Here is a 27,667-nt window from a genome sequence, read left to right on the forward strand (position 1 = left end):
GGGGTTTTTCTGGTTATTGGGTTTTATTTGTTATTTGCTTGTTTTTTGTGTAGCTTTTCGTAGTTTGATTTTTTGATTGTTCTTTTTTCTGATTATTTGATTAATTGGTTTTTCTGATCATTGAGATTTTTTTGTTTTTATTTGTTATTTGCTTGGTTTTTGTGTAGCTTTTGGTAGTTTTGTTTTTTGATTATTGTTTTTTCTGGTTATTTGATTATTTGGTTTTTCTGATTTTTGGTTTTTTTTGCTTTTATTTGTTATTTGCTTGGGTTTTGTGTAGCTTTTTATACTTTGATTTTTTGATTGTTGTTTTGTCTGATTATTTGATTATTTGTTTTTTTTCTGTTTTCTTTTGTTTTTATTTGTTATTTGCTTATTTTTTATGTAGATTTTTGTAGTTTGCTTTTTTGACTTTGTTTATTTTTCGTTTTGCTTTGTTTTTTTTTATTATTATTTCGTTGTTGCCGTTGAGGTTTTTTTTGTTGGATTTTGCTTTTCTTCGCTTGTTTTTGTGGGACATTTTTGCCTGTTCTTCCCAGCTGCACTTGGGATGTTTTTATCTCCTTCAAACTCACATTTTCAGCCTTTTTGCAGTGGTTTGGGGACACAGGAAATGCAACCAACCCGAGGTGTTACCCCACAGCTGAGGGGTTTGGCAGCCCAATTTTGCAATGTGGGCAGAAATATCTGCTCAGAGTGGTGAGAAAATCCCCTGGGGAAGGAAAACTCCTCCTCCAGCTCCTTCCTCAACAATGGGATGAGCCTGGCAGGAAATGTGGGCTTGGATCACACGGAGAGGTGTCAAAACAGAGCCTTGCTAATGAGTGCAAATGAGCCTTGTCATTAATGACTCTCAGGGGAGGAAGAGCTTGTCATCATCTTCCTCACAGACATTGATTACAGTGCTCAGAGCCTCCAAAATTCATCTGACATTAATTAGCTCAGAGCCTCCAAAATTCGTCTGACATTAATTAGCTCAGAGCCTCCAAAATTCGTCTGACATTAATTAGCTCAGAGCCTCCAAAATTCATCTTGATTTTAGTGGTTGGTCCAGAGAAATCTGGTCTTTATCCAGAGCTGGAATGGGCCTCCTGCCACGAGCCAGGAGGATTTCAGGCTCCTGTTCCAGGATATTGTTTGGCTTTGGCTTTAATTAAATCCTCCAAGTCTGAGTCGAGCTGCTGCATGTCCTGGGTTTGCCTCAGAGAATTTAGGTTTGCCTTGGGAGCAGCCAACTCCCAAGTTTTCCAAGTTTGAAGGTGTTTATGGTGAAGGTCATGTGATTCCCCCACACCTGGGAGGCCAAAATTCCCTGTGGTTTGAGGGAAAACTGGGAGAAATCGAAGCTTCATCCCTTCACTCCTGTTTAGTTTAAACTATTGTCAGATTTAGGGCAGATTTAATAACTCAAAGGAGATTTTGAGGGTTTGTAGGGAATAATGCAAAGGGTTTAATCTGGGATTTTTGGGATGTGTTGGCTCCAGTTGCTGCCACTTTACTGACATCACTGAAGCTTCATCCCTTTGCTCCTGTTAGTTTAAACTATTGTCAGATTTAAGGCAGATTTAATAACTCAAAGATTCTGAGAGTTTGTAGGGAATAATGCAAAGGGTTTAATCTGGGATTTTTGGGATGTGTTGACTCCAGTTGCTGCCACTTTATTGACATCATTGAAGCTTCATCCCTTCAATCCTGTTTAGTTTAAACTATTGCCAATTTTAAGGCAGAGAATTATTAACAACTCAAAGGAGATTTTGAGGGTTTGTAGGGAATAATGCAGAGGGTTTAATCTGGGACTGTGGGATGTGTTGGCTCCAGTTGCTGCCACTTTATTGACATCATTGAAGCTTCATCCCTTCAATCCTGTTTAGTTTAAACTATTGTCAGATTTAAGCCAGAGAATTATTAATAACTCAAAGGAGATTTTGTAGGGAATAATGCAAAAGGTTTAATCTGGAATTTTTGGGATGTGTTGACTCCAGTTGCTGCCACCTTATTGACATCATTGAAGCTTCATTCCTTCAATCCTGTTTAAACTATTGTTAAATTTAAGCCAGAGAATTATTAACAACTCAAAGGAGATTCTGAGAGTTTGTAGGGAATAATGTAAAGGTTTTAATCTGGGATTTTTGGGATGTGTTGACTCCAGTTGCTGCCACTTTATTGACATCATTGAAGCTTCATCCCTTTACTCCTGTTTAGTTTAAACTATTGTTAAATTTAAGCCAGAGAATTATTAATAAATCAAAGGAGATTTTGAGGGTTTGTAGGGAATAATGTAAAGGGTTTAATCTGGGATTTTTGGGATGTGTTGGCTCCAGTTGCTGCCACTTTACTGACATTATTGAAGCTTCATCCCTTCACTCCTGTTTAGTTTAAACTATTGTCAGATTTAAGCCAGATTTAATAAGTCAAAGGAGATTTTGTAGGAAATAATGCAAAGGTTTTAATCTGGGATTGTGGGATGTGTTGGCTCCAGTTGCTGCCACTTTATTGACATCACTGAAGCTTCATTCCTTCACTCCTGTTTAAACTATTGCCAATTTTAAGGCAGAGAATTATTAACAACTCAAAGGAGATTTTGAGGGTTTGTAGGGAATAATGCAAAGGGTTTAATCTGGGATTGTGGGATGTGTTGGCTCCAGTTACTGCCACTTTATTGACATCATTGAAGCTTCATTCCTTCACTCCTGTTTTGTTTAAACTATTGTCAGATTTAAGCCAGATTTAATAAGTCAAAGGAGATTTTGTAGGGACTAATGCAAAGGTTTTAATCTGGGATTTTTGGGATGTGTTGGCTCCAGTTGCTGCCACTTTATTGACACCATTGCTTTGGCTGCTGGAATCTCCACCTCCGGGGTGGAAGTTTGTCCTGAGCCACCTTTTCAAGAGCTGGCGCTGCTGAAAAGAGACTTTGAGCTCTTGGTCCAGCTCGTTTCCTGCCTCTAACGAGCTCCTGGCAGAGTAACCCTGGATTCCTCCTCCGCAGGGAAAGCTCTCCTTCGCCAACGGCTTCGTTTTGGAGGGAACCTTCACCAACAAGTCGGGCCAAGGCCTCCAGACCCACGGCGTCCTCAACACCTCCAGCGAGCAGCTGGATGAGAGGATCACCAAAACGTGAGCAGAGCCGGCGGATTCCCCGGCCAGGGCTTGGATTTGGGCTCCGGGAGGGGTCGTGGATAATTCCTGTGGGGATCAAAGCAGCCCTGGCAGAGATTGGAGCTGAAAACTGGGTTAGGGGAGAAGGAGGAAAGGAGAGCAGAGGTTGTCGTGGTGTTAATCACAGAATTATAGAATCATGGAATCAGCTGGGTTGGAAGGGACCTCCGAGATCATCCAGTCCAACCCTTGATCCAACCCCGCCGTGGTTCCCAGCCCATGGCACTGATGCCACATCCAGTCTCAGCTTAAACACCTCCAGGGATGGAGAATCCCCCCCTTCCCTGGGCAGCCCATTCCAATGGCTGAGCACCCTCTCTGCAAAGAAATTCTTCCTGATCTCCAACCTAACCCTCCCCTGGCACAGCTGAAGACCCAGCCCTCTTGTCTTGCTGATGGTTCCTGGGAAAAGAGACCAACCCCCCCCTGGCTCCCCCCTCCTGTCAGGGAGTTGCAGAGAGTGAGGAGGTCTCCCCTGAGCCTCCTCTTCTCCAGGCTGAGCCCCCCCAGCTCCCTCAGCCTCTCCTCACAGCACTTGTGCTCCAGTCCCTTCCCCAGCCTCGTTGCTCTTCCCTGGACCTGCTCCAGGACCTCAATTAATGCCAGGTGGGAAGGGGAGAAGAGATGTTCTCCTCCCACCCTGCCACTGCCCTCCACGTGGAAGATCAGAGCTGCTGCTCCTGTTTTGGCAGGAAATGGTGGGAATACAAGGCAGGAATGGCTGAGCTGGAGCCATCAGACCACATCCCTCATTTCAGGGCTGAACCCTGCCAAGGGATGCCAAGCTGGAGGACCTGGATTCAGCCAGTTTAACTCACAGGAGGGAGTCCCAGTGGGGAAAAAAACCCAGCTGCCTGTCCTCACAAATTCCATTTCCTCTCACAAACCCCAGTTCAGTTTCCTCCTCTTTCCTCTGCAAAACATTTCCAGTCCGTCATTCCTGTTGCAGAAACAGCTCCTGTTCTTTCCAGGCAGAAATAGCTGCTGGTGGTGGTTGCTCTTCTGAAGGCTTTGGGGTGAGATAAATGGTCTGGGTTTAGGGACATCCACCAGGGGCCAAGGAAGTCTGTGACCAGCAGAAGTTGAGGTTATTTATGTTCCACACACCAGGAATTTTTCTTCGCCCAAAGCACCTCATTGTCAGGACAAGGGACCTGAGTTGCTTTTATTGAATTCCCAGTTGGGCACTTCCATGTTCCTCTGCTCCTACAGAACATCAGGGAGTCAGCATGGAATGGTTTGGGTGGGAAGGGACATTAAGGTCACCCAGTCCCACCCCCTGCCATGGGCAGGGACACCTTCCACTAGCCCAGGTTGCTCCAGCCTGGCCTCGGACACTTCCAGGGATCCAGGGGCAGCCACAGCTTCTCTGGGAAATCCATCCCAGTTCCTCCCCACCCTCACAGCCAGGAATTCCTTCCCAATATCCCACCTAAATTTATCCTTTTATAGCTTAAAGCCATTCCCTGTGTGCTGTCCCTCCATCCCTTGTCCCCAGTCCCTCTCCAGCTCTCCTGGAGCCCCTTTAGGCCCTGCCAGGGGCTCTCAGCTCTCCCTGGAGCCTTCTCTTCTCCAGGGAAACCCCCCCAGCTCTCCCAGCCTGGCTCCATCCCTGAGTTAATCCCAACCCTGGAGAACCTCCCCTATTTGAAGGTGAGGTCTGAAGTGATTAAAGGGGGATCCAGGAAATCCTAATGCCACGTTCCACTTTCCAGTCAGCTGGGCCTCAGGGAGTTCCCAGTGGAGAAGAGGTGGAAGGGAATCTATGACCAGTTCCTGGAATTCCTCCAGTCTGGCTGCAAGGAAGAGATGGAAGAGTCTTTCACAGGGTTCCACATCCAAACCAGCAAGGAGCTGAGGAAATCTCAGGAATATCTCTTCTGCCAAAGGTAGGAATATTCCAGGGCCTCGTTGCCACAGAGGAACCCATTTAAATCAGGGTCTGATTGAAATCATGTTTTAAAGTCGTGAACTTGAGCATTTTCCAGTTGTTCCTTCTCATGAAGCAGGAGGAGGGATTTTACCCCTCAATTTAAAGTCGTGCTGTTGAGGTTGAGTCTGACAAGTGAAAAATTCATTCCTTCTAATTGTTTTATTGCCCCTTTGGAATCTACCTGTGATACCCACCTGGATTTATCCCAGAGCTTCCTTGTGGGAAGCTCACCTCTTTTTTCCTCCCTCACTTCTCATCCTTTCAGGGGGACTGAGGACGTATCCTGGAAAATTGAAGATATCCTTGAAGAGCTTGTCCAGCACCAGGAGCTGGAGTCGATACAGAGTTATTTAGAGAAGGTAAAAAGCTTAAAATAATCCAGGTTTGGCCACCAGACATGGACACAGGGCCGGGCAAATTGCTGTTAATTTGACAGCACATAAAACATGGCCAGAGGCTTCAAGAACTTCCCTAAATTATGTCAAGAACAGGCTTGTCCCTCATGCTCTTTGGCCACTCATTTTGTGCAGAGCTGTGGAGAAATCTTGGTTCTCCAGCTGCTGGAAATGATGTCACCTCTGGGCTTGTCCTCCTTTGCTGCCAGGAGGAGGCTGGGGGGCCTTTTGGGGTGTTTTCCTCCACTGATGGCAACGCCGACGTGTGGCATTGAATTTTCCCGCCTCCTGCAGGCGTTGAAGTCCTCCCTGCACCCTCTGGGCAAGCTGCTGAAGGCCCTGACAGTCGCTTTCCAGGCAACATATTCCGGGATCGGGGCCAACAGGCACCTGCTGACCATGGCACAGGAGGAGGTCAAGTACTACGCCAAGAAAATTTGGGAATTCTACCGGTGAGTCGAGCGGGTTGAGTCCTTCCAATGGGGAGGAGAACATTGGGATGGTGTTTACAGGGGATGTGCTTTAATCACATGTTTTTTGGGGGGAGGTGCTTCAGAATGGTGTTAAATTAAGAGTTATTTGCAATAACTGAGATCATATGGACCTGGAAAACCTTTATTATGGCTATTATGTGGTTATTATATGACCCAGGGGCTTTATTGGGAATCTCACTGAGCTGTGGCAGCTCAAGGAGCTGCTGCCCATAATAACACTTCATTTAGACGAATAGGAAGCAAAAAAACCTCCCTAAGAACTGAGGGCAGCAAAGTGTGTCAGGGCACACAGCAGGGGTGTGATATCCGTGTTTGAAGGAGAAATAGAATCCCAGAATGGTTTGGGTTGGAAGGGACCTTAAAGAGGATCCAGTGCCACCCCCTGCCATGGGCAGGGACACCTTCCACTAGCCCAGGTTGCTCCAACCTGGCCTTGGACACTTCCAGGGATCCAGGGGCAGCCACAGCTTCTCTGGACAACCTGTGCCAGGGCCTCCCCACCCTCCCAGCCAGGAATTCCTTCCCAATATCCCATCTATCTCTGCCCTCTGTCAGTTTGAAGCCATTCCCTGTGTCCTGTCCCTCCATCCCTTGTAAACAGTCTCTCTCCATCTTTCTTGTGGCTCCTTCAGGTCCTGGAAGGCCACAATTATTTCCTCCCAAAGCTTCTCTTCTCCAGGCTGAACAATCCCAGCTCTCCCAGCCTTTCCTCCCAGCAGAGCTGCTCCAGCCCTCGGATCATGTTGGTGCCTCCCTGGACTCTTTCAGGCAGCTCTGCAAGGAGGGGGTCTCACCTGAATTCCCCCCTCCCCAGCTGTGGGGTCATCCCAGGACACCACTGGCTTTCCAGGCTGCCAGAGCACATGGATGGGGCATGTCCAGCCCTTTTTCCACCAACAGCTTAAGCTCAGCAAGGCCCAACCCAGCAGGAGTTTAGGACGTGCAGCGTAAGCACGACATTGAGCTCGGCCTATGTGGGCAGAGATTACTCAACCATGTGGGTAATTAAGGCCTGTGGATCAGAATTAAGGCCTGGATCAAAGGCATCACTGGGATCCTGTTGCTCTTTGATTATCCCTAAAAAAAAAAAGGAGGGAGGGAACTAAACCTTGTTCCTGCTGCTCTTTCAGGGGTTTGCTCCATTTGGCACTGGAACAGAAAGGCCAACTGTCCCCAAGGGCTGTGGATGGAGACATGAGGTAGGTGTCACCACTGGGAATGTCATTCCAAGCTGTTTGGACAATGGGGTGTCTCCTAAAACACATCAGGTACTGAACTCTCTGTGTGGGTCCCTTTGGGGCAGGTTTAGTGCCCACACTTCCCTCAGGGTGCAAAGAGTTCAGGAGTTCTGCTTGAAGCAAGAAAACAACTTCTTCTACTCATGTTCTGGAGCAGAAGCCACTGGCAAAGGAGGGAGAAGATGTGTTGTTCCTAGAACAGGAAAGTGGGAATAATAGTGGGAGACACAGATTTGGGGTTTTTGGGAGTGAGAAGAAGCCTCTTTTCTCAGCTGTCCCTGTTTGGCCTGGATTTCTCTTTGAACCTGAAACCATTCCCATGGGGGCTGAACGAAGCCAAGAGGTTGGTGGCATTGTGGGCAGCTGGAAAAGGGCTGCAAGGGAATTTATTTGGGGCTTTTCCCTTAAGAAATAACAAATGCTCCACTGAAAAGAGCTCAGAAGGAAAAGCTGGAGATGAATTTCTGCTGAAAGAGCTCAGAAAGAAAAGCTGGAGATGAGTTTTTACTGAAAGAGCTCAGGAAGAAAAGCTGGAGATGAGTTTTTACTTAAAGAGCTCAGGAAGAAAAGCTGCAGATGAATTTCTGCTGAAAGAGCTCAGAAGGAAAAGCTGGAGATTGAGTTTCTCTTGAAAGAGCTCAGGAAGAAAAGCTGGAGATGAGTTTCTGCTCAAAGAGCTCAGGAAGAAAAGCTGAATTTCTACTGAAAGAGCTCAGAAAGAAAAGCTGGAGATGAATTTCTACTGAAAGAGCTCAGGAAGAAAAGCTGGAGATGAATTTCTACTGAAAGAGCTCAGGAAGAAAAGCTGGAGATGAGTTTCTGCTGAAAGAGCTCAGGAAGAAAAGCTGGAGCTGAATTTCTGCTGAGACAGCTCAAAAAGAAAAGCTGGAGATGAGTTTTTACTGAGACAGCTCAAAAAGAAAAGCTGGAGATGAGTTTCTACTGAAAGAGCTCAGAAAGAAAAGCTGGAGATGAGTTTCTGCTGAAAGAGCTCAGAAAGAAAAGCTGGAGATGAGTTTCTGCTGAAAGAGCTCAGGAAGAAAAGCTGGAGCTGAATTTCTGCTGAGACAGCTCAAAAAGAAAAGCTGGAGATGAGTTTTTACTGAGACAGCTCAAAAAGAAAAGCTGGAGATGAGTTTCTACTGAAAGAGCTCAGAAAGAAAAGCTGGAGATGAGTTTCTGCTGAAAGAGCTCAGAAAGAAAAGCTGGAGATGAGTTTTTACTGAGACAGCTCAAAAAGAAAAGCTGGAGATCGAGTTTCTCTTGAAAGAGCTCAGGAAGAAAAGCTGGAGATGAGTTTCTGCTCAAAGAGCTCAGGAAGAAAAGCTGGAGATGAGTTTCTGCTGAAAGAGCTCAGGAAGAAAAGCGGAATTTCTACTGAAAGAGCTCAGAAGGAAAAGCTGGAGATGAGTTTTTACTGAAAGAGCTCAGAAGGAAAAGCTGGAGATTGAGTTCCTCTTGAAAGAGCTCAGAAAGAAAAGCTGGAGATTGAGTTCCTCTTGAAAGAGCTCAGGAAGAAAAGCTGGAGCCAGGTCTCTGGTGCTCCAGGTTTCTCCCAGGGATGAAGGAAATCTTGTGGAGCTCTGTCCTATCCCACAGCACAGGATGCAGCAGGATCTCCAGCTGGGATGAGTGTCCTGGAGGTCACTCCAGCCCAGCTGGGACACTGAACTCGGGAGGGGGAAGGAGGGGAGAACAAGGAGAACACCTCGAGGTCTTGGAAGCTGCCTCTTCCCTCGTGTGCCGGGTGGTTTGGGGAATGTTTGAGGTTGGAATGTCACTGTAGGATTGTTTTTCTCTGCCCCAGTGACCAGAAGGCCTCCAGTGTGGTCCTGCCCCTGATCCTGCCCTGCTTCTACCCCGAGCTCTTCATGCTCTACATGCTGTACCACGAGAGGGAAGATGACCTGTACTGCCAGGGCATCGTGGACCTCAGCCTGTTCCCTGACATCAAGCTCCTGGAATTTCTGGATGTGCAGAAGTAAGTGGCGTTTTTCCATCCCTGGATACGTGGCTGGGATCCTGGGAAGGACCTGGAGCCTGTTCCTGGTCCGTCAGTGGCTGTAGCACTGAGGTTTTGTGCTGCCAGAGGAAATCCTGCCAGGAAGTGCCTGCCTGTCCTGGAAGGGCAGCATTGACTAGGGAAAAGCTGCAAATAGCTGGACTAATTTTAATTTTTGGCTGGAAAACCCTTTTATTACCTCAAAAAAAAAGCTTTGTTCCGACTTGGGACCGACCAGCCAGAGCTTATAAATGTGTCTTAGAAAGGGCAACAGTGGTGTCTGCTCTGAGAGTGGAGACACACAGACTCAAAAATGAGGAGTCAGGTGATCCCTTCAGCCATTCCTGCTGCTAAATCCACCTCTGGAATGGGATGTGGGGCCAAACTCCACCAGCTTTCCCACCACAGCATCATCTGCACCTCAGGGACACCCGGAGTGCCCGTTGGATTCAGTCTGGGCTCAGTGGGAGGAGTTGAAGCTGAAGGTTCCCAAACTCTCCCAAATTGATTATTTTCAGGAGAATCTCGGAGTAAAATCAACCCTTTGCCTGGATTAATGAGCCAAATTAATGAATAGTAATTATCCCTGGAGCAGTGGAGGTGGATTTAGGGCGGGCTCAGCCCTTCTCAATGTCTCTGTGATCTCCTTCCAGGCACCTCTGGCCTCTCAAGGATCTCACCCTGACGACCAACCAGGTGAGAAACATCCCGGAATTCCGGCTCTTCGGGATGGGATTGGGAATGTGGCGCGGGGCTGGAGCTTCCTTAGGGATCCATCACCTCCTTGGCAATTCCTTTGGGGCTGGGAGATGTTCCAAAGGCTCTGTGTCTCCTTTCCAGAGGCGCTCCCTGATCAAGGACAAGTGTTTCCTGTCGGCCACCGAGTGTTTGCAGAAGCTCATGTGAGTCCGGGAAATTTGGGATTTCATTCAATGTTGTTAATATAGACGGGGGAGAAAATTGAGCTAAAATGGAGGTAAAATTTAGATAAAATAGAGAGAAAATTGAGAGAAAATTCAGCTAAAAATCAGCTGAAATTTAGATGATATTTAGCTAAAATTTAGATAACATTTAGATAAAGTGTAGATAAAATTCAGCTAAAATTCAGCTAAAGTTTAGATAAAATTCAGTTAAAATTTAGCTGAAATTTAGCTAAAATTTCACTAAACTTTAGCTAAAATTCAGCTAAAATGTAGATAAAATTTAGCCAAAATTCAGCTAAAATTCAACTAAAATGTAGATAAAGTTCAGCTAAAATTCAGCTAAAACTTAGATAAAATGTCGATAAAATTCAGCTAAAATTCACCTAAAATGTAGATAAAATGTAGATAAAATTTAGCCAAAATTCAGCTCAAATTCAACTAAAATGTAGATAAAATTTAGCTAAAATTCAGGTAAAATCTAGCTAAAATTTAGATGAAATGTAGATAAAATTCAGCTAAAATTTAGATGAAATGTAGATAAAATTCAGTTAAAATTTAGATGAAATGTAGATAAAATTCAGCTAAAGTTTAGATAAAATATAGATAAAATTCAGCTAAAGTTTAGATAAAATATAGATAAAATTCAGCTGAAATTCAACTAAAATTTAGCTAAAATGTAGATAAAATTCACCTAAAGTTTAGATAAAATTGAGCTAAAATTCAGGTAAAATTTAGCTACAATTCAGGTAAAATTTAACTAAAATTCAGGTAAAATTTAGCTGAATTTCAGCTAAATTTCAGCTAAATTTCAGGTAAAATTCAGCTAAATTTCAGGTAAAATTTAGCTGAATTTCAGCTAAATTTCAGCTAAAATTCAGGTAAAATTTAGCTAAAATTTAGCTAAAATTCAGCTAAAATTCAGGTAAAATTTAGCTAAAATTCAGCTAAAAGTCAGGTAAAATTTAACTAAAATTCAGGTAAAATTTAACAAAAATTCAGCTAAAATTTAGCTGAAATTCAGGTAAAATTCAGGTAAAACTTAACTGAAATTCAGCTAAAATTCAGGTAAAATTTAGCTAAAATTCAGGTAAAATTGAGCTAAAATTCAGGTAAAATTGAGCTAAAATTCAGGTAAAATTGAGCTAAAATTCAGGTAAAATTGAGCTAAAATTCAGGTAAAATTGAGCTAAAATTCAGGTAAAATTGAGCTAAAATTCAGGTAAAATTGAGCGAAAATTCAGGTAAAATTGAGCTAAAATTCAGGTAAAATTGAGCTAAAATTCAGGTAAAATTGAGCTAAAATTCAGGTAAAATTTAGCTAAAATTCAGCTAAATTTAAGGTAAAATTGAGCTAAAATTCAGGTAAAATTTAACTAAAATTCAGGTAAAATTTAGCTAAAATTCAGCTAAATTTCAGTTAAAATTGAGCTAAAATTCAGGTAAAATTTAACTAAAATTCAGGTAAAATTTAGCTAAAATTCAGCTAAATTTAAGGTAAAATTGAGCTAAAATTCAGGTAAAATTGAGCTAAAATTCAGGTAAAATTGAGCTAAAATTCAGGTAAAATTGAGCTAAAATTCAGGTAAAATTGAGCTAAAATTCAGTTGCTGCCTGTGGAGTTGGGAGCCCCTTTGCCAGGGTTCTTTTCCCGCCCGCAGCACGACGGTGGATCCCAGGGAGAAGCTGCTGATCCTGCAGAAAACCTACGAGGAGCTGGAGGGCACCGTGGGCAGGGTGCTGGGCAAGGACTACAAACTGCCCATGGATGACCTGCTGCCCCTCCTCATGTACGTCGTGTCCAGAGCCAAGTACGTGGCACCTTCTCCTTTCCTGATCCTGCTGCTAAAAACTGGGATTTTGGGGATTTAATGGGCTTTTGCCTCAGCTTTTGGGTTTCTGTGGGTTGGGATCTGCCAGCTCTGCTGGGATGGGGTTGGCCAGCATGTAAAATGACTTCCTGAGTGTCCAGCTCTTATCCCAGAGGATAATAAAGGGTTTTCCTGGGAAATGGGGTCCTACAGGCCAAAGAATTCAAAGTAAAAACTGGGATTTGGGGTTTTAAGGGGCTTTTTCCTGAGCTTTTGGGTTTCTGTGTAACCCCAACCCAGCTGGTGTTGCCCAGAATATAGAGTGATTGGGGAATTCCTGAGTGTCCATCTCTTATCCCAGAGCATAATTCTGGGTTGTCCTGGGAAATGGGGTCTCACAGGCCAAAGACTTTAAGTAAAAACTGGGATTTGAGGATTTAATTTGCTTTTTCCTGAGCTTTTGTGTTTCTGTGGGTTGGGATCTGCCAGCTCTGCTGGGATGGGGTTGGCCAGGATATAAAGTGACTTCCTGAGTGTCCAGCTCTTATCCCAGAGGATAATTCTGGGAAATGGGGTCCTACAGGCCAAAGAATTGAAATTAAAAACTGGGATTTTGCGATTTAATGTGGTTTTTCCTGAGCTTTTGGGTTTCTGTGTAACCCTAACCCAGCTCTGCTGGGATGGGGTTGCCCAGGATATAAAGTGATTGAGGAATTCCTGAGTGTCCAGCTCTTATCCCAGAGGATAATTCAGGGTTGTCCTGGGAAATGAAGTCTCATTTTCCCACAGAAAACAGGGACATGGAGCTTCTGAAGGCTGATTTTTGGTGCCTTCAAGGCATCATCTCCCTCCTCCATCTCTTTTCCATTCTCTGCAGGGCACTGGGATCCAGTTTGGAGACTGGGAAGGTCTTGGCCGTGATATTTGTTAATTAGCCCATTAGATTAGAAGGTTATATTAATTATTAGAACCTCAGATTTGTTTTCCTGGCTGGAATGCCTGTGGGTGTGACACATTCCTGCCAGAGGCTTCCAGTGGAACTGCAGGAATTTGCCTCCATCCAGCCCAAGGAAACTGGATCTCCTGGCAAATTGGAGCCAAAATCCTTGGCTGATTGTCGAGGATTCCTGGATATGTTTGGCCTCCAAAAAAAAAAAAAGGGTGGAATATTTAAAATTTTTATATGGAATCTTAGAATTGTTAAGGAAAAGACCTTTAAGATCTTCAGTCAACTCATGTTCACCACTAATCATGTCCCCAAAGTGCCACATCCACGTGTTTTTGAACAATTCCAGGGATGTGATTCCACCACTGCCCTGGACAGTCTGTTCCAATGCTTGGCAACCTTTTCCATGGAGAAATTTTCCCTAATATCCAACCCCTGGAGCACCTTGAGGGTGTTTTTTCTCTTTTCCTGTCAGAATATCCCATGGCCGTGCTGGGTGAGGGAGGTTTTCTAAGGATCTTCCTGGACTGTAAATGAGATCAGGAGGGAATAAAAGAGGGAAAAATGAAGTTTTCTTATGCTGGAGCATCAATAAATTGTGGCTGCCCCATCCTTGGAAGTGTCCAAGGCCAGGTTGGAGCAGGCTGGGATAGTGGGAGGTGTCCCTGGATGATCCTTAAGGTCCCTTCCAACCCATTTGTCCAAACTGGGACCTTTTCCTTCCCTAGAATCCAGCACCTGGGAGCTGAAATCCATCTGATCAGAGACTTGATGGATCCCACCAACCAAGGAGGAATGTTTGACTTCCTGCTGACAGCACTGGAGGTGAGGGAATTTTTTTCCACTTGCAGCAAAGCTGGGCTGGGATGGAATTTTAGGGGCTGGTTTTGTGCCTGGAACAGGAGTTGATTTTCCCAAACAATCGGGAGAATATCCTTATCCTTCACTGACAGCAGATTTAATCCTGAACTTGGGAGCAGCACAGCTTCTTTGGCTGCAAGAGCCCTTATTTTGGCCCCAGAGTTCCCAAATTTTAGCCCCAAAGTTGCCAGATTTTAGCCCCAAAGTTCCCAGATTTTGGCTTCAAAGCTGCCAAATTTTGCCCCCCATGTTGCCAAATTTTGGCCCCAAAGTTGTTAAATTTTGGCCCTGAGGTTCTCCAGTTTTGACCCCAACATTCCCAACTTTTGACCCCAACATTCCCAACTTTTGGCCCCAAAGTTCCCCAATTTTGGCCTCGAACTTGCCAAATTTTGGCCCAAGCTGCCAAATTTTGCCCCTGAAAGTTGTCAGATTTTGGCCCCAAAGTTGCCAAATTTTGGCCCCAAGGTTCTCAAGTTTTGGCTCCAGTTCCCAAAATTTGCCCCAAAGTTCTCAAATTTTGGCCCCAAGTTCTCCAGTTTTGGCCTCAAAGCTGCCAAATTTTGGCCCCAAAGTTGCCAACTTTTGTCCCCAAAGTTCCCAAAATTTGCCCCACAGTTGTCAAATTTTGGGCCAGAAGTTCTCAAATTTTGACCCCAACATTCCCAACTTTTGGCCCCAGAGTTCTCCAATTTTGGCCTCAAACTTGCCAAATTTTGGCCCCGAGCTGCCAGATTTTGGCCCCAAAGTTGCCAAATTTTGGCCCCAAGGTTCTCAAGTTTTGGCCCCAAAATTGCCAACTTTTGGCCCCAAAATTCTCAAATTTTGGCCCTGAATTTGTCAATTTTTGTCCCTAAATTCCCAACTTTTGTCCCCGAGTTCCCAAATTTTGTCCCTGAGTTCCCAACTTTCTCCTCACTCCCTTGTTCTGCTCCTTCCCAGTCGTGCTACGAGCACATCCAGAGGATGAGGCTCCACCCGAGGGAGAACTGCCCCCTGCCTCCCAGCTCCTGAGCCCCAGGATCCCAAGGGAACGTCCTTCCCGCTGCACTTTCCTGCTGGATGAGGAATCCCTCGTGTCCCTGCTGCTCTGGCTGCCTTTCAAAGGGAAGAATTCTTGGATCAGCTGCGGGTTTCCTTGGAATAACCCTGCTCCTAAAGCACACGCGGGGGTGCCGATGGATAAAACCCTTCGCTATCCAACCTCAGCTGGTGGTTGGGAATCTCTTCCCGAGTGGAAAAGGTTTCTTTTGGCCCTGGGGTTTCGTTTTCCTTGTCCTGCAAATCCCAGGGAGCTCCTTTCCCTGCTCTGGTGAACGGACAGAAAGGAGAAGGGTTTATTGGAGAGAAACCACAGGAATTCGGGTGGGACCATTTCTGGTTGGAGAGGTCACCCCCACATTCCTAAAAAATCCATTCCTGGAGGGCAGAGGGGGTTTCTCCACTCCTCTTCCTCCCTGGGCTAAACTCAGGACCTGTCCATGGCATTTGAAAGCTGCTATTCCCCAATTCCCATGGTTTTAGGAGACTAAAAGATGTGGATTTATTGAAGCCTCAGGGAATGTCACACCCGCACCTTGGATCTGCTCCTGCTGCTCTGGAATTCTGCAGGGATTTCCCGTGGGCTTGGAAGAAAAGGAATGTTGGTCTGGGGGGAGAAATCCCAACTCCTGGGAAGAGAAAACATGCAAACACCTGGTTTTCCTGCTGCTTTTCCGAGGAGATTTGTGCTGACAGACCCCCCTAGACACCAAAATCAGGTTGGGATTTAGCCTTCCTTTGGAAAATCAAAGGGATATTTGGGATTTTTTGTCCCTCCCAGTCCCGTGTGAGGTGTATTTGGAGAGGTTTCGACACAGATTTTAACCTGCTTGTTTTTTTAAATTATTTTTTAAAGTTTGACTCTGAATTAATTGTCCAGGTAACTAATGAACTATCCAGGCAAAACACAAGCTCTTGGCTCCTGTTTCTCACATGGATTGATGCTTTAATAAATAATAACACTGATTACAAGAATTAATATATTGGGATGAGAGTCTCCTACTGGATGTATTTAAATAAAGCTGGTTGGAAATTTGAAGGGAGATTCCAGGCTTGCCTCCTCCTTATCCCAATCTCTTTGCTGCCTTCAAGCATTTGGGAATTTGCTTGGATTCGTTGGTTTTTAGTGCTCATTCTTGGGAATGAAGGGATTGGAAGTGCCAAATCTGGATCCATAAATCTCATTTTACGTGGTTTTAACCACCAGTGTCACAACATGCAGGAATGCAAGGCCCAAAAACGTGCTTTTCCTACCAAAAACCAGGATTGGCAGCTGGGAATCCTTGTCCCTCACCTTTAGGAAACGTCCCTTTCCTCGTTAAAAAGGAGGAAAACTCCAGCTTGAGTTTTGGAGAATGGAAAGAGCCCCGAGGACCAGGCTGTGAAATTGGAATTGTGGAGCTGCTTAAAACTGGTGCTTTTCCAACCTCCTGCCAGAAGGTTGGAGCACTGGGATGGTTTGATCCAAAATAAAAAAAGAAAATGCTGTTTTCTCCACGTTTTTTTCCATGCTCTGGGTGAGGAGTTTTTCATTCCAGGTACCACTTGCTACTCAAAAATGCAGATTTTTTTTTTTATTTCTACTAGAAAAAGGACATGCAAAAAGTGCATGCGAGTACAAACCCAGGGAATTATCTAGAAAACGAGGGAATTCTCAGCCTACTCCGGGTTTCTGCTGTTGCACTTCCTAAAAATACAGTTTGTAGCTGCTTTTCCTTGGGGGGGAAAAAAAAAATTGAGGAAGTTCTTGAGCAAGAATTCAAGTGAGCCCTAAAGTGGTAACAGTGTGCAGCCATTTGTGCTTCTCTGGAAGAGCTAGAGGGAGGTTTCCCCGGGAATATTTGGGCATTCCAGTTGGGAATTGTGCTGTTGGAACCATGCAAAGGGCTTGGTTGGTGTGTGCCCACCACAGTGGAGCAGCTGAGAGGAGGCTCCTGGCTGACTTCCCTGATCAAAGAAATCCCTGCTGTGCCTTGGAATTGTGGGTGGGAATGTGGGAGTGCATTCCAATTCCTCCTTTTCAGCTTGGGGGAAAAGGGGTGGGGGGGGGGGTCACATGCTTAATTAATAGTGCTCTAATTGCAATCAGGGCTCCAGTGTCTTAATTAGGATGTTAAATTTAACCCTGGAGCTGTTGGAGGGCTGATTCCACCTGAGAATTCCAGCTTTGGAGGACACAAGTAGAGCCAGCACTTCCAGGCTCCAGCTCAGGCTTCCAAGGGAGCAAACTAGCTCAAATTCCCTAAAAAAAAAAAAGAAGGAAAAGATAAGCTGAGCTGCACCTGGAAGCCTTCAAATCATGGAGCTGTGAGGAGACAAAGCAGAGCTGGAGTGCAGCTTTGCTCTTGGAAGCACAGGGAATTTGGTTATCCACAGGGAACTTCTGTCCCCCTTCCCTGACTGGGAAGAAAATCCTGCCAAGATTTGAGGGGGGTTTTCCTTTATCTGGGATTGTTTTTTCCCCTCCTCCATCCAATGACTCCCAAACGAACGTAGGGAAGCTCTTTGTGCTTCAGCCGGTGACCGGGGGAGGAGGAACCTTCTCCAAAGCCTTTGGGAAAGGTTGGTTTTCCCAAAGAACCCAGGGACTGGGAAGTCAGAGCAGGGCTGTATCTATGGCAGCTTTGAGGTGGTGCAGCAAAGCCTCGGGAGGGGGGGAGAGGGAGGTCAGATCCAGCTTCTTGAAATCCTCGTTGGCGCTCAGCGACGTCAAGACCTTCACCGTCCTCTTGAGGTCGAACACGGCGTGGAGCATTCCCAGGGTGGAAATGGCAGCCTTGGAAGTGTTCTTGGCCAAAGCCTCGTCATCCAGGCCCTTTTCCAAGACGGAAATCCTGTTCTCTGCAATGACTTTGAGGAAGTTGTAGAACTCCTTGTAGTCGATGCCCGTGCAGGACTTCATGATCAGCTAAAATCGGGGAGGGATTGAAATGGAAATAACACTGAAAATTCCAGGGGAAAACATCACCAAATCATGTTATAATTGTCTGGAATCATAAATCATTGTGTTTCATAGAATTCCAGGATGGTTTGAGTTGGAAGGGACCTTAAGGATCATCCAGTGCCACCCCTACCATGGGCAGGGACAACTTCCATTATCCCGGGTTGCTCCAGCCTGGCCTTGGACACTTCCAGGGATCCAGGGGCAGCCCCAGCTTTCCAGTCAAAATTCCAAAAATCAGATTTTATCAAGGTAATAATTATATGGGATCATAAATGATTATATTTAATCATTTTTGGTGATCTGTGTTTGAAGTGTCACCGGCCCCAAAACCAACGGCCTGATTTTAATCAGGACTGAATTGCTGTGTTTTCCAAGGAGTTCTGGAGGAAATCCATCCAGGAACAGCCTCCAGAAATAAGCTTTGCATTTGTTTCATGGCAAAGATTTTGGGAGGGAAGGAATTCTTTCCCAGCCAGAGCCAGGAGAGCACCCAAGGTACAACCCTGCTCAGCAGAAATATGGGCTCTTAAAGCATCAATTTGCAGACATAGAAAATTCCCCTAAATTATCCTTGTTTTAAATTCACTGTTTCATAGAATTCCAGGATATTTTGAGTTGGAAGGGACCTTAAGGATTATCCAGTCCCACTCCTACCATGGGCAGGGACACCTTCCACTGGCCCAGGTTGCTCCAACCTGGCCTTGGACACTTCCAGGGATCCAGGGGCAGCCACAGTTTCTCTGGGAAATCCATCCCAGTCCCTCCCCACCCTCACAGCCAACATTCCTTCCCAACATCCCATCTAAATTTATCCTCTTTCAGCTTAAAGCCATTCCTTGTGTCCTGTCCCTCCATCCCTTGTCCCCAGTCCCTCTCCAGCTCTCCTGGAGCCCCTTTAGGCCCTGCAAGGGGCTCCAAGGTCTCCCTGGATCCGTCTCTTCTCCAGGTGAACCCCCCCAGCTCTCCCAGGAATAGTCTTGAAAGGAGAAGTTGAAGGAGAGCAGTTGAAACATTTGCTTTCCAAACAACATCCCAACCAGGACATACCAAATATCCTCTGGCACAAGCCATTCCCAAGCTTATTAAGGGAATGTTTTGACTTCCTGCAAAATCAAGCTGCCACCAGTCCCTAATTCTTTAGGAAACACGTAAATTCCAGGTAGGAAGGGAAGGAATTCTGTGTCTCAGAGTGCTAATAAGTGACACAATAAATCCCTGGAATATCTGATCCCTTTGGAGAGTGAGATCCATGTTGTACCTGGCACTGGAGGTGCCAGTCATCCATAGGATCCTTCCACTGGTTGATCTCCCTCTGGACAGCTGCCAGTTCATCCTGCAGGAAGCACCACATGATGGCCACGTTGCAGCCGTTCACCCAGTTGTGGTTGATGGAGATGGTGTCCTCCTGAGGGAATAAATCATGGAATCATGGAATCAGCTGGGTTGGAAGGGACCTCCGAGATCATCCAGTCCAACCCTTGATCCAACCCCGCCGTGGTTCCCAGCCCATGGCACTGATGCCACATCCAGTCTGTCCTTAAACACCAACAGGGATGGAGAATCCCCCTCTTCCCTGGGCAGCCCATTCCAATGGCTGAGCACCCTCTCTGCAAAGAAATTCTTCCCAATGTCCAACCTAAACCTCCCCTGGCACAGCTGCAGACCCAGCCCTCTTGTCTTGCTGATGGTTGCCTGGGAAAAGAGACCAACCCCCCCCTGGCTCCCCCCTCCTGTCAGGGAGTTGCAGAGAGTGAGGAGGTCTCCCCTGAGCCTCCTCTTCTCCAGGCTGAGCCCCCCCAGCTCCCTCAGCCTCTCCTCACAGCACTTGTGCTCCAGTCCCTTCCCCAGCCTTGTTGCTCTTCCCTGGCCCTGCTCCAGCCCCTCCATGTCCTTCCTGAGCTGAGGGCCCAGAACTGGACACAGCACTCCAGGGGTGGCCTCCCCAGCGCTGAGTCCAGGGGCAGAATCCCTTCCCTGGCCCTGTTGGCCACCCTGTTCCTGAGCCAGGCCAGGATCCATTGGCCCTCTTGTCCCCCTGGGCACACTCGGGCTCCTGTTCAGCTCCCTGGCCATCCCCACTCCCAGCTCCCTTCCTGCCTGGCTGCTCTCCAGCCCCTCTGGCCCAGCCTGGAGCTGCCGGGGGTTGTTGTGGCCAAAGGGCAGGACCCGGCCCTTGGCCTGCTTGAACCTCATCCCGTTAATCTGCTGCCTGATGAGCAGTTTGGTGCCAGGGGTCTCACCAGGTTGTAAACCTGGTGGTGCCATCCACTGGGAATGAAGACAATCTCTCCTGCTTCCTGAACGATCTCCACGGGGGGTTGGCTTTGGCTGTAGCGAGGGTACACCCTCCTGTCCTGCAGGCTGGGGGCAGTCACGTCGAAGGGTAGGTTGCCGTGTCTGTCCTTCAGGAATTCCTCCTGTCCTGCTGGATACAGCAGCCACTTCTTCCTGCCACAGATGTTTGCTGACCAGCTGTAGGAGCGGAACACGTCGGCATGGAACGGTGTCCTGGGGGAAAAACAGAGGTTGGAGTGAAGGCAGAGCCAAAACACTTTAATGTAAATCCTAAAAACACCAAGAATCTGGGACATTGAGCCCTTTTCTTCCTGGAATTTTGGCTGGTTTAAGTTGTTTATCTACAGATTTATCTGTATCTCCATAGTGTCGAGTGTTTCCTGTCAAATCCAGTGTTTGTCTCTCCAATCCCTCCATTTGTGGGATATTCTGGGATGGAGACTGCAAATGCCACTTAATAACTGAGGCCAGGTTGGAATTTTCACCTGCAGAACATCTGAGTCCCGAGGGAAAAACAGAGGTTTAAGGAAAGGCAGAGCCAAAACACTTTAATGTAAATCCTAAAAACACCAAGAATCTGGGACACTGAGCCCTTTTCTTCCTGGAATTTTGGCTGGTTTAAGTCGTTTTCTCTATCTACAGATTTATCTGTATCTCCTTAGTGTCGAGTGTTTCCTGTCAAATCCAGTGTTTGTCTCTCCAATCCCTCCATTTGTGGGATATTCTGTGGGATATTCTGGGATGGGAACTGCAAATAACTGTCATTAATTCCGGGCTGGAATTTTCACCTGCAGAACATCTGAGTCATCGGTGCCTCCACGAGGCTTCTGCTGACCCTGCAAATCACAAGTGGCTGATGATCCCAAGGGAATTCCTGCTCCAAATCCTTAAATAACCTGGGTTTGGGGTGCACAATTCAAGGCTTTTCCTGTGGCTGATGCAGGAGTTCAGCTCACAAACAGAGACGAGCTGCCTGGGACGGATCCAGGCAGATCACTGGACTCTGCAGCGTGGTGAGATCCCGAAGGATAACGTGATAATTCCCTGGAATATTAACCTTCAAAATGGGTGTCTAAGGATGACAGAGAGGCCATTTCCTTACCATGAGCCCTTGGGTCCCATGTAGACAAACCTATAATCGTCCACAGCCACAGCATCCCAGTACTCGTTGAGCCAGTCGGAGGAGAAGTACACGGGAGTCGTGTAAACATCCTGCTCTGGGAAAGCCCTGGGAAAGGGAAAGGGTTGGAAAGGGGGCTCAGGAATATGTGGCATTGCTACCTCTCCCTTATGTCCAAAATCTCGATCCAAAGACCGATCATCCTGGATTAAGAATCATGGAATGGGCTGAGTTGGAAGGGAGCTTAAAGATCATCCCTGCCATGGGCAGGGATGCTTCCCACCATCCCAAGTTGCTCCAACCTGGCCTTGGACACTTCCAAGGATCCAGGAGCAGCCACAGCTTCTCTGGGCAACCTGTGCCAGGGCCTCCCCACCCTTCCAACCAGGAATTCCTGCCCAATATCCCATCTATCCCTGCCCTCTGGCAGTGGGAAGCCATTCCCCCTTGTCCTGTCCCTCCATGCCTTGTCCCCAGTCCCTCTCCAGCTCTCCTGGAGCCCCCTGAGGCACTGGATGACCATCCCCAGCCATGGTTCCATGTGGGATCACGTTCATGGAGTCATGGAATTCTACAAGGGTTTGAGTTGGAAGGGATCTTAAAGATCATCTCATTCCACCCCCTGCCATGGGCAGGGACACCTTCCACCATCCCAGGTTGCTCCAACCTGGCCTTGGACACTTCCAGGGATCCAGGAGCAGCCACAGCTTCTCTGGGAAATCCATTCTGGGGCCTCCCCACACTCACAGCCAGGAATTTTTTCCCCATATCCCAGCTAAATTTATCCTCTTTCAGCTTTAAGCCATTCCCTGTGTCCTGTCCCTCCATCCCTTGTCCCCAGTCCCTCTCCAGCTCTCCTGGAGCCCCTTCAGGCCCTGCCAGGGGCACTCAGCTCTCCCTGGAGCCTTCTCTTCTCCAGGTGAACTCCTCGAGCTCCCCTAGCCAAGAATTCCTTCCCACTATCCCATCTATCCCTGTCCTCTGGCAATGGGAAGCCATCCCCCCTTGTCCTGTCCCTCCAGGCCGTTGTCCGGAGTCTCTCTCCATCTTTCTTGGAGCTCCTCCAGCTCCTGGAAGGCCACAACCAGTTCCCCCAGGAACAATCCCAAGAGAATCCCAAATCCCTGAGCCTCAGGAGCTGGGCACTGAGGGCACTGCAGAGCTCCCACCTGCTGAGGTGCCAGTCCTTGAGGTAGAGGCAGCCCCGGGAGGAGCGGTAGCCGTTCCGGATGTATTCCTGCCAGTACTTCACGTAGTCCTTGAAGGGCAGCTGCTCCTTGGGGTTGGAATTGTATTCCTTCATGTCACAGTTGGCCACGGGCACCACGGCCTCGCCTGGAAAACACAACCACCCTCAGGGCAGGGCAGGAGGACAGATCACCCTCAGAGACCTTCAAAGGTTCCCAAAGATCCAGAGGAACAATCCCTATCCCAGGATCAGCATTCCAGGCAAACGGGACCCAAAATCGGGATTGATTTATTTAATGCCACCTGAATTTTCCAGTTATTTCTTGAATGTGACCCAACTTTTCCTGTTATTTGGTGACAGGCACCACGGCCTCTCCTGGAAAACACAACCACCCTCAGGGCAGGGCAGGAGGACAGATCACCCTCAGAGACCTTCAAAGGTTCCCAAAGATCCAGAGGAACAATCCCTATCCCAGGATCAGCATTCCAGGCAAACGGGACCCAAAATCGGGATTGATTTATTTAATGCCACCCGAATTTTCCAGTTATTTCTTGAATGTGACCCAACTTTTCCTGTTATTCCACGGCTTCTGCTGGAAAACACAACCACCCTCAGGGCAGAGCAGAAGGACCACGTCACCCTCAGGGACCTTCAAAGGCTCCCAAAGACCTGGAGGAACAACCCCTATCCCAGGATCAGCATTCCAGGCAAACGGGACCCAAATTGGGATTTATTTATTTAATGGCACCTGAATTTTCCAGTTATTTCTCCAATGTGACCCAATTTTGCCTGTTATTTATTTAAAATGACCTGGATTTTCCTTTGAAACTCCACTAGAAGTGGGGTACTGATGCTATTAAATATTTATATATACATAGGTTTAGATCTATCTTTATATAGATATATATGTATGCTTAGAAAATATATATTTTATATATATTATTATATATGTATGTCTATAAAATATATATTTATATATACTATTACATATGTATGTATATAAAGTACATATTTATATTTAATTATATATGTATGTCTATAAATATAAATATATATTTATGTATTATGTATATATATTTAATATATATATGTAATATTATTACATATATATAAAACATATGTACATATATACATATTATATATATTATACACATGTAATATGTATATATTATACATATATAATATAGATATTATTACATATGTATATAAAATATATATTTATATATATTATTACATATGCATCTCTATAAAATATATATTTATGTATATTATTACATATGTATCTCTATAAAATATTTATCTATATATTATTACATATATATGTATATAAAATATATATGTATATTATTATATAAGTATGTCTATAAAATATATATTTGTATGTATTATATATGTGTAAAATGTATATTTTATATATATTATTAATATGTATATAACATATATTTACATATAATTATATATAACATTTTTATGCATTATACTTAAATATATATGTTATTATTTTAATATATATTATATATAATATATTATATATATAAATATATATATAATATATATATAAATAATATATAAACATATGTAAAAATATGTATTATTAAAGGCACATTAACTATTTAAGTATATTAACTAATATATATAATTTAATAGAAATATATTAACTATAATAAATATCTTAACTAACTTGTTAATAATTAACTAATGGCTATTCTAATTAGTCATTCTTTAAAAAGATTAGGCCTATTATTTCCAAATATTATTTTTATATTGAGTAGAAATATTATTGTTTATATTACTTGGAATGTACATGTTCACTTTTATGTATTTATTATTTATTTTATATAGAAATTTTACATATGATACAATATCTATATATTTACCTATATTATAGATAGACATTATATTAGTTATTATTTATAATTATTCAATCTATTAATATTTTAGAGAGATTTTACTGTGACTACAGAACCTTTTCCCCTTTCCTGAGGGAATTTTCAGGCTGTTCCTCTGGTTAATGTGAAGCAGGGGAAGAAATTGGTGTGGTTAAATTATAAAAGGGGTTTTTTTTTCAGTTATTTTATTGTGGAATTAAATTTGGGATTGGAATCTGCGAACCAAAATGTGAATAAATCTCCAAAAGTATAAATAGAATAGTTATGTGGTTAAGATTAAATATATTGTAGTTATTAAATATAATAAATGTGAGATAAGGAGAGAAAAAGTATCAATTAATAAGGGAAACGAGGGGAAAAGTATCAATATAAAAATATGATAAGTAGGGGGAAGTATCAATCTAAGAAGGAAAAAGGAGAGGAAAAATATCAATTAAATAAGGAAAAAGAGAGGGAAAGTGGAGGAAAAAAAGGAGAAAAAAAGGAGAAAAGGAAAAATAATAAGGAAAAATAATAAGGAAAAATAATAAGGAAAAATAATAAGGAAAAATAATAAGGAAAAATAATAAGGAAAAATAATAAGGAAAAATAATAAGGAAAAATAATAAGGAAAAATAATAAGGAAAAATAATAAGGAAAAATGGAGAAAAGATGGAGAAAAACAGAGAAAAAGGGAGAAAAATAATAGAGAAAAACAGAGAAAAGTGGAGAAAAAAATTGAAAATAATAGAGAATAATGGAGAAAAAAAGAGAAAAATGGAGAAAAATTGGAAAAATTTGGAGAAAAAAATGGAGAAAAATAATGGAGAAAAATTGGAGAAAAATAATAGAGAAAAACAGAGAAAAATGAGAATAATAGAGAAAAAATAGAGAAAAATGGAGAAAAATCGGAGAAAAATAATAGAGAAAAATGGAGAAAAATAATAGAAAAAATAGAGAAAATGGAGAAAAATTGAGAAGAAAAGTGGAGAAAAGTGGAGAAAAAATATTGGGGAAAAGGTGGGGAAAAGGTGGGGAAAAGGTGGGGAAAAGGTGGGGAAAAGGTGGGGAAAAGGTGGAGAAAAGGTGGGGAAAAGGTGGAGAAAAGGTGGAGAAAAGGTGGAGAAAAGGTGGAGAAAAAAATGAAAAAATAATAGAAAATAATAGAGAAAAGTGGAGTAAAGGTGGGGAAAAGTGGAGAAAAAATTGAAAAAATAATAGAAAATAATAGAGAAAAGTGGAGAAAAGGTGGGGAAAAGTGGAGAAAAAACCTGAAAAAAATAACAGAGAATAATAGAGAAAAGTGGAGAAAAGTAAAGAAAAGGTGGAGAAAATTAATTTTAATTTAGGAAAAAAAATAAAAAGGTTGGAGAACTGCTTTTGTTTCTGGTCCCACTCCTAAAATCAGCTGAAGTCAAAGGTGTGTCAGGGAGGACTCACCAAACTTCTGCAGCAGATGCTCAAAGTTGGGCTTCCCATCCCGGGTGACCCAGTTCCTCCTGCTGCCCCAATCCTCGGTGAACTTGGCTGAGAAAATACAGGGCTGGTTGGGAATCAAATAATCCCGGAAAAAATCCGAGTACGTGAAGGAATCGACTCTCTCAATGAAGTCAACGTGACCCCCGGGAAGGCCTGGAGCAGCCTGGGATGAGGGGCTGCAGTCATGGAAAAAGGCAGTGGAACAGGCAAAGGTTGCCCTGTCCATGCAGGCTGGATGCAATTCCTGGCTTAGCCAAGAAAGGCTGGATGCAATTCCTGGCTTAGCCAAGAAAGGCTGGATGCAATTCCTGGCTTGGCCAAGAAAGGCTGGATGCAATTCCTGGCTTAGCCAAGAAAGGCTGGATGCAATTCCTGGCTTAGCCGAGCAGATTCCGTTCTCCCACGGCAAAAATAAAACGGGATTGGAGTCTCTAAATCTGGGAAAACTCACGGCAAAGGAGAGGGAAAACAGGGAGTGGTGCAGGAGCATCCCAGCAGGGCGGGATAATTGGGATCTTCCATAGTTTGTGGAGGTCAGATGGGGTGGGATGGCTGGCAAGAGGCACCCTGGGGATGGTGAAGGTGCTGCTTGTCCCTTGTCACCTTCTTGCCAGGGCTGGTTCCTTCCTGGAACAGCAGAGACATTAAAATCAGTGGGATATTCCTGATAAATTCATTAATTGAAGGGATGGAGGGAAGGAAACCCCCTAAATATTTGGGAAAGTGATCGTAGTGGGATCATCCCTTTGTTGGAACATACAAGCTCTGGCACCTCTCCCCTTCCCCAGACCTTTTTCTCAGGATCTGGCAGCAATCATCCTAAAAATAAGGGGGATAATAGGGAATAATAGGAATAAAAAGGAGGGAAGGGGGAAAACTGAGCCCAGAGGGGAAGAGAGGGCAAATAAATCACATGGGATGTAGGGCTGGGATTGGGGAGACACTGAGGGTGAAGGGGGGGATAAAGGGGCTCCAAGGGAATACAACAGTGGGATTAAGGGTTCTCCATGATTGGATTCCAAGGGAACACCAGGACACCACAGCAGGATGAAGTGTTTTCCATGAGGGAATTCTAAGGGAACACCCGAACACCACAGTGGGATTAAGGGGCCTCCATGAGGGAATTCCCCCCTCACGGAGCCCCAAGGGAACACTAAAATGGATTAAGGAGCCTTCATGAGGGGATTTCCCCTCCCAGAGCTCCAAGGGGATACTTCAGTGGGATTAAGGGACCTCCAGGAGGGATTTCCAAAGGAACACCTGGACACCACAGCAGGATTAAGGGACCTCCTTGAGTAAATTTTCCCCTCCCTGATCTCCAAGGGGACACTCCAAGGGATTAAAGGACCTCCATGAAGAAATTACTCCCTCCCAGAGCTCCAAGGGAACACCACAGTGGGATTAAGGGTTCTCTATAAGAGGATTCCAAGGGAACACCAGGACACCACAGCGGGATTAAGGGGCCTCCATGAGGGAATTCCCCCCTCACGGAGCTCCAAGGGAACGCTCCAAGGGATTAAGGGACCTCCACGAGGGAATTCCCCCTCATGGAGCCCCAAGGAAACACTAAAATGGATTAAGTAGCCTCCCTGAGGGGATTTCTTCTCCCAGAGTTCCAAGGGGATACTTCAGTGGGATTAAGGGACCTCCAGGAGGGAATTTCAAGGGAACACCTGGACACCACAGTGGGATTAAGGGACCTCCAGGAGGGAATTCCCCCCTCACGCAGCTCCAAGGGATTAAAGGACCTCCATGACGGGATTCCCCTTCCCGGACCTCCCAGCTGGGGGGGGGGGGCACCCGGACACCACAGCGCGTCGCACACCCCATCCTCACATCGCGCTGCCGCTCCACCCGCCCTCCCGCTTCCCGCCGAGGCTCCGAGCCCACAGAGGGAGCGATACTCACCCGCACCCCCCGCGGGACATCCCTCCGGAGCGAGCGGTGGCGGCAGCGGGGACGGCGACGGGGC

General features: G+C 45.2%; 2 protein-coding genes across 6 annotated transcripts; one reads left to right on the plus strand and one right to left on the minus strand.

Moving 5' to 3' along the window:
- Window positions 1-2,989: 2,989 nt before the first annotated feature.
- Window positions 2,990-16,297, plus strand: LOC113994318 (ALS2 C-terminal-like protein; the record flags this gene model as incomplete). The annotated part of the gene is made up of 11 exons (XM_039389763.1): window positions 2,990-3,117; window positions 4,875-5,048; window positions 5,358-5,451; window positions 5,782-5,939; window positions 7,112-7,180; window positions 9,027-9,200; window positions 9,875-9,917; window positions 10,062-10,123; window positions 11,803-11,952; window positions 13,627-13,723; window positions 14,702-16,297. Coding segments are annotated over 11 exons (1,221 nt in total), but the record flags the coding sequence as incomplete, so codon positions are not given.
- On the minus strand, window positions 15,716-27,666 carry JMJD4 (jumonji domain containing 4). Of its 5 annotated transcripts, none has more exons than XM_027733235.2 (7): window positions 27,604-27,666; window positions 25,657-26,322; window positions 22,329-22,494; window positions 21,142-21,267; window positions 19,985-20,252; window positions 19,003-19,149; window positions 15,716-17,708 (listed from the first exon to the last, which is right to left on the minus strand). In XM_027733235.2, exons 2-7 carry the CDS (start codon window positions 26,183-26,185, stop codon window positions 17,397-17,399), a joined length of 1,548 nt encoding a protein of 515 aa, XP_027589036.2. In that variant the 5' UTR covers window positions 26,186-26,322; window positions 27,604-27,666; the 3' UTR covers window positions 15,716-17,396. The 5 variants fall into 5 exon arrangements, with proteins under 5 accessions (XP_027589036.2, XP_039245695.1, XP_027589037.2 ...); XM_039389761.1 differs by lacking the exon at window positions 27,604-27,666 and adding an exon at window positions 27,444-27,464; XM_027733236.2 differs by lacking the exon at window positions 27,604-27,666 and adding an exon at window positions 27,369-27,444.
- Window position 27,667: the final 1 nt, after the last annotated feature.

This window comes from Pipra filicauda, unplaced genomic scaffold (assembly GCF_003945595.2).
Source record: "Pipra filicauda isolate LSUMZ 115617 unplaced genomic scaffold, ASM394559v2 scaffold765_size102362_pilon, whole genome shotgun sequence".
NCBI classification, from domain to species: Eukaryota; Metazoa; Chordata; class Aves; order Passeriformes; family Pipridae; genus Pipra; species Pipra filicauda.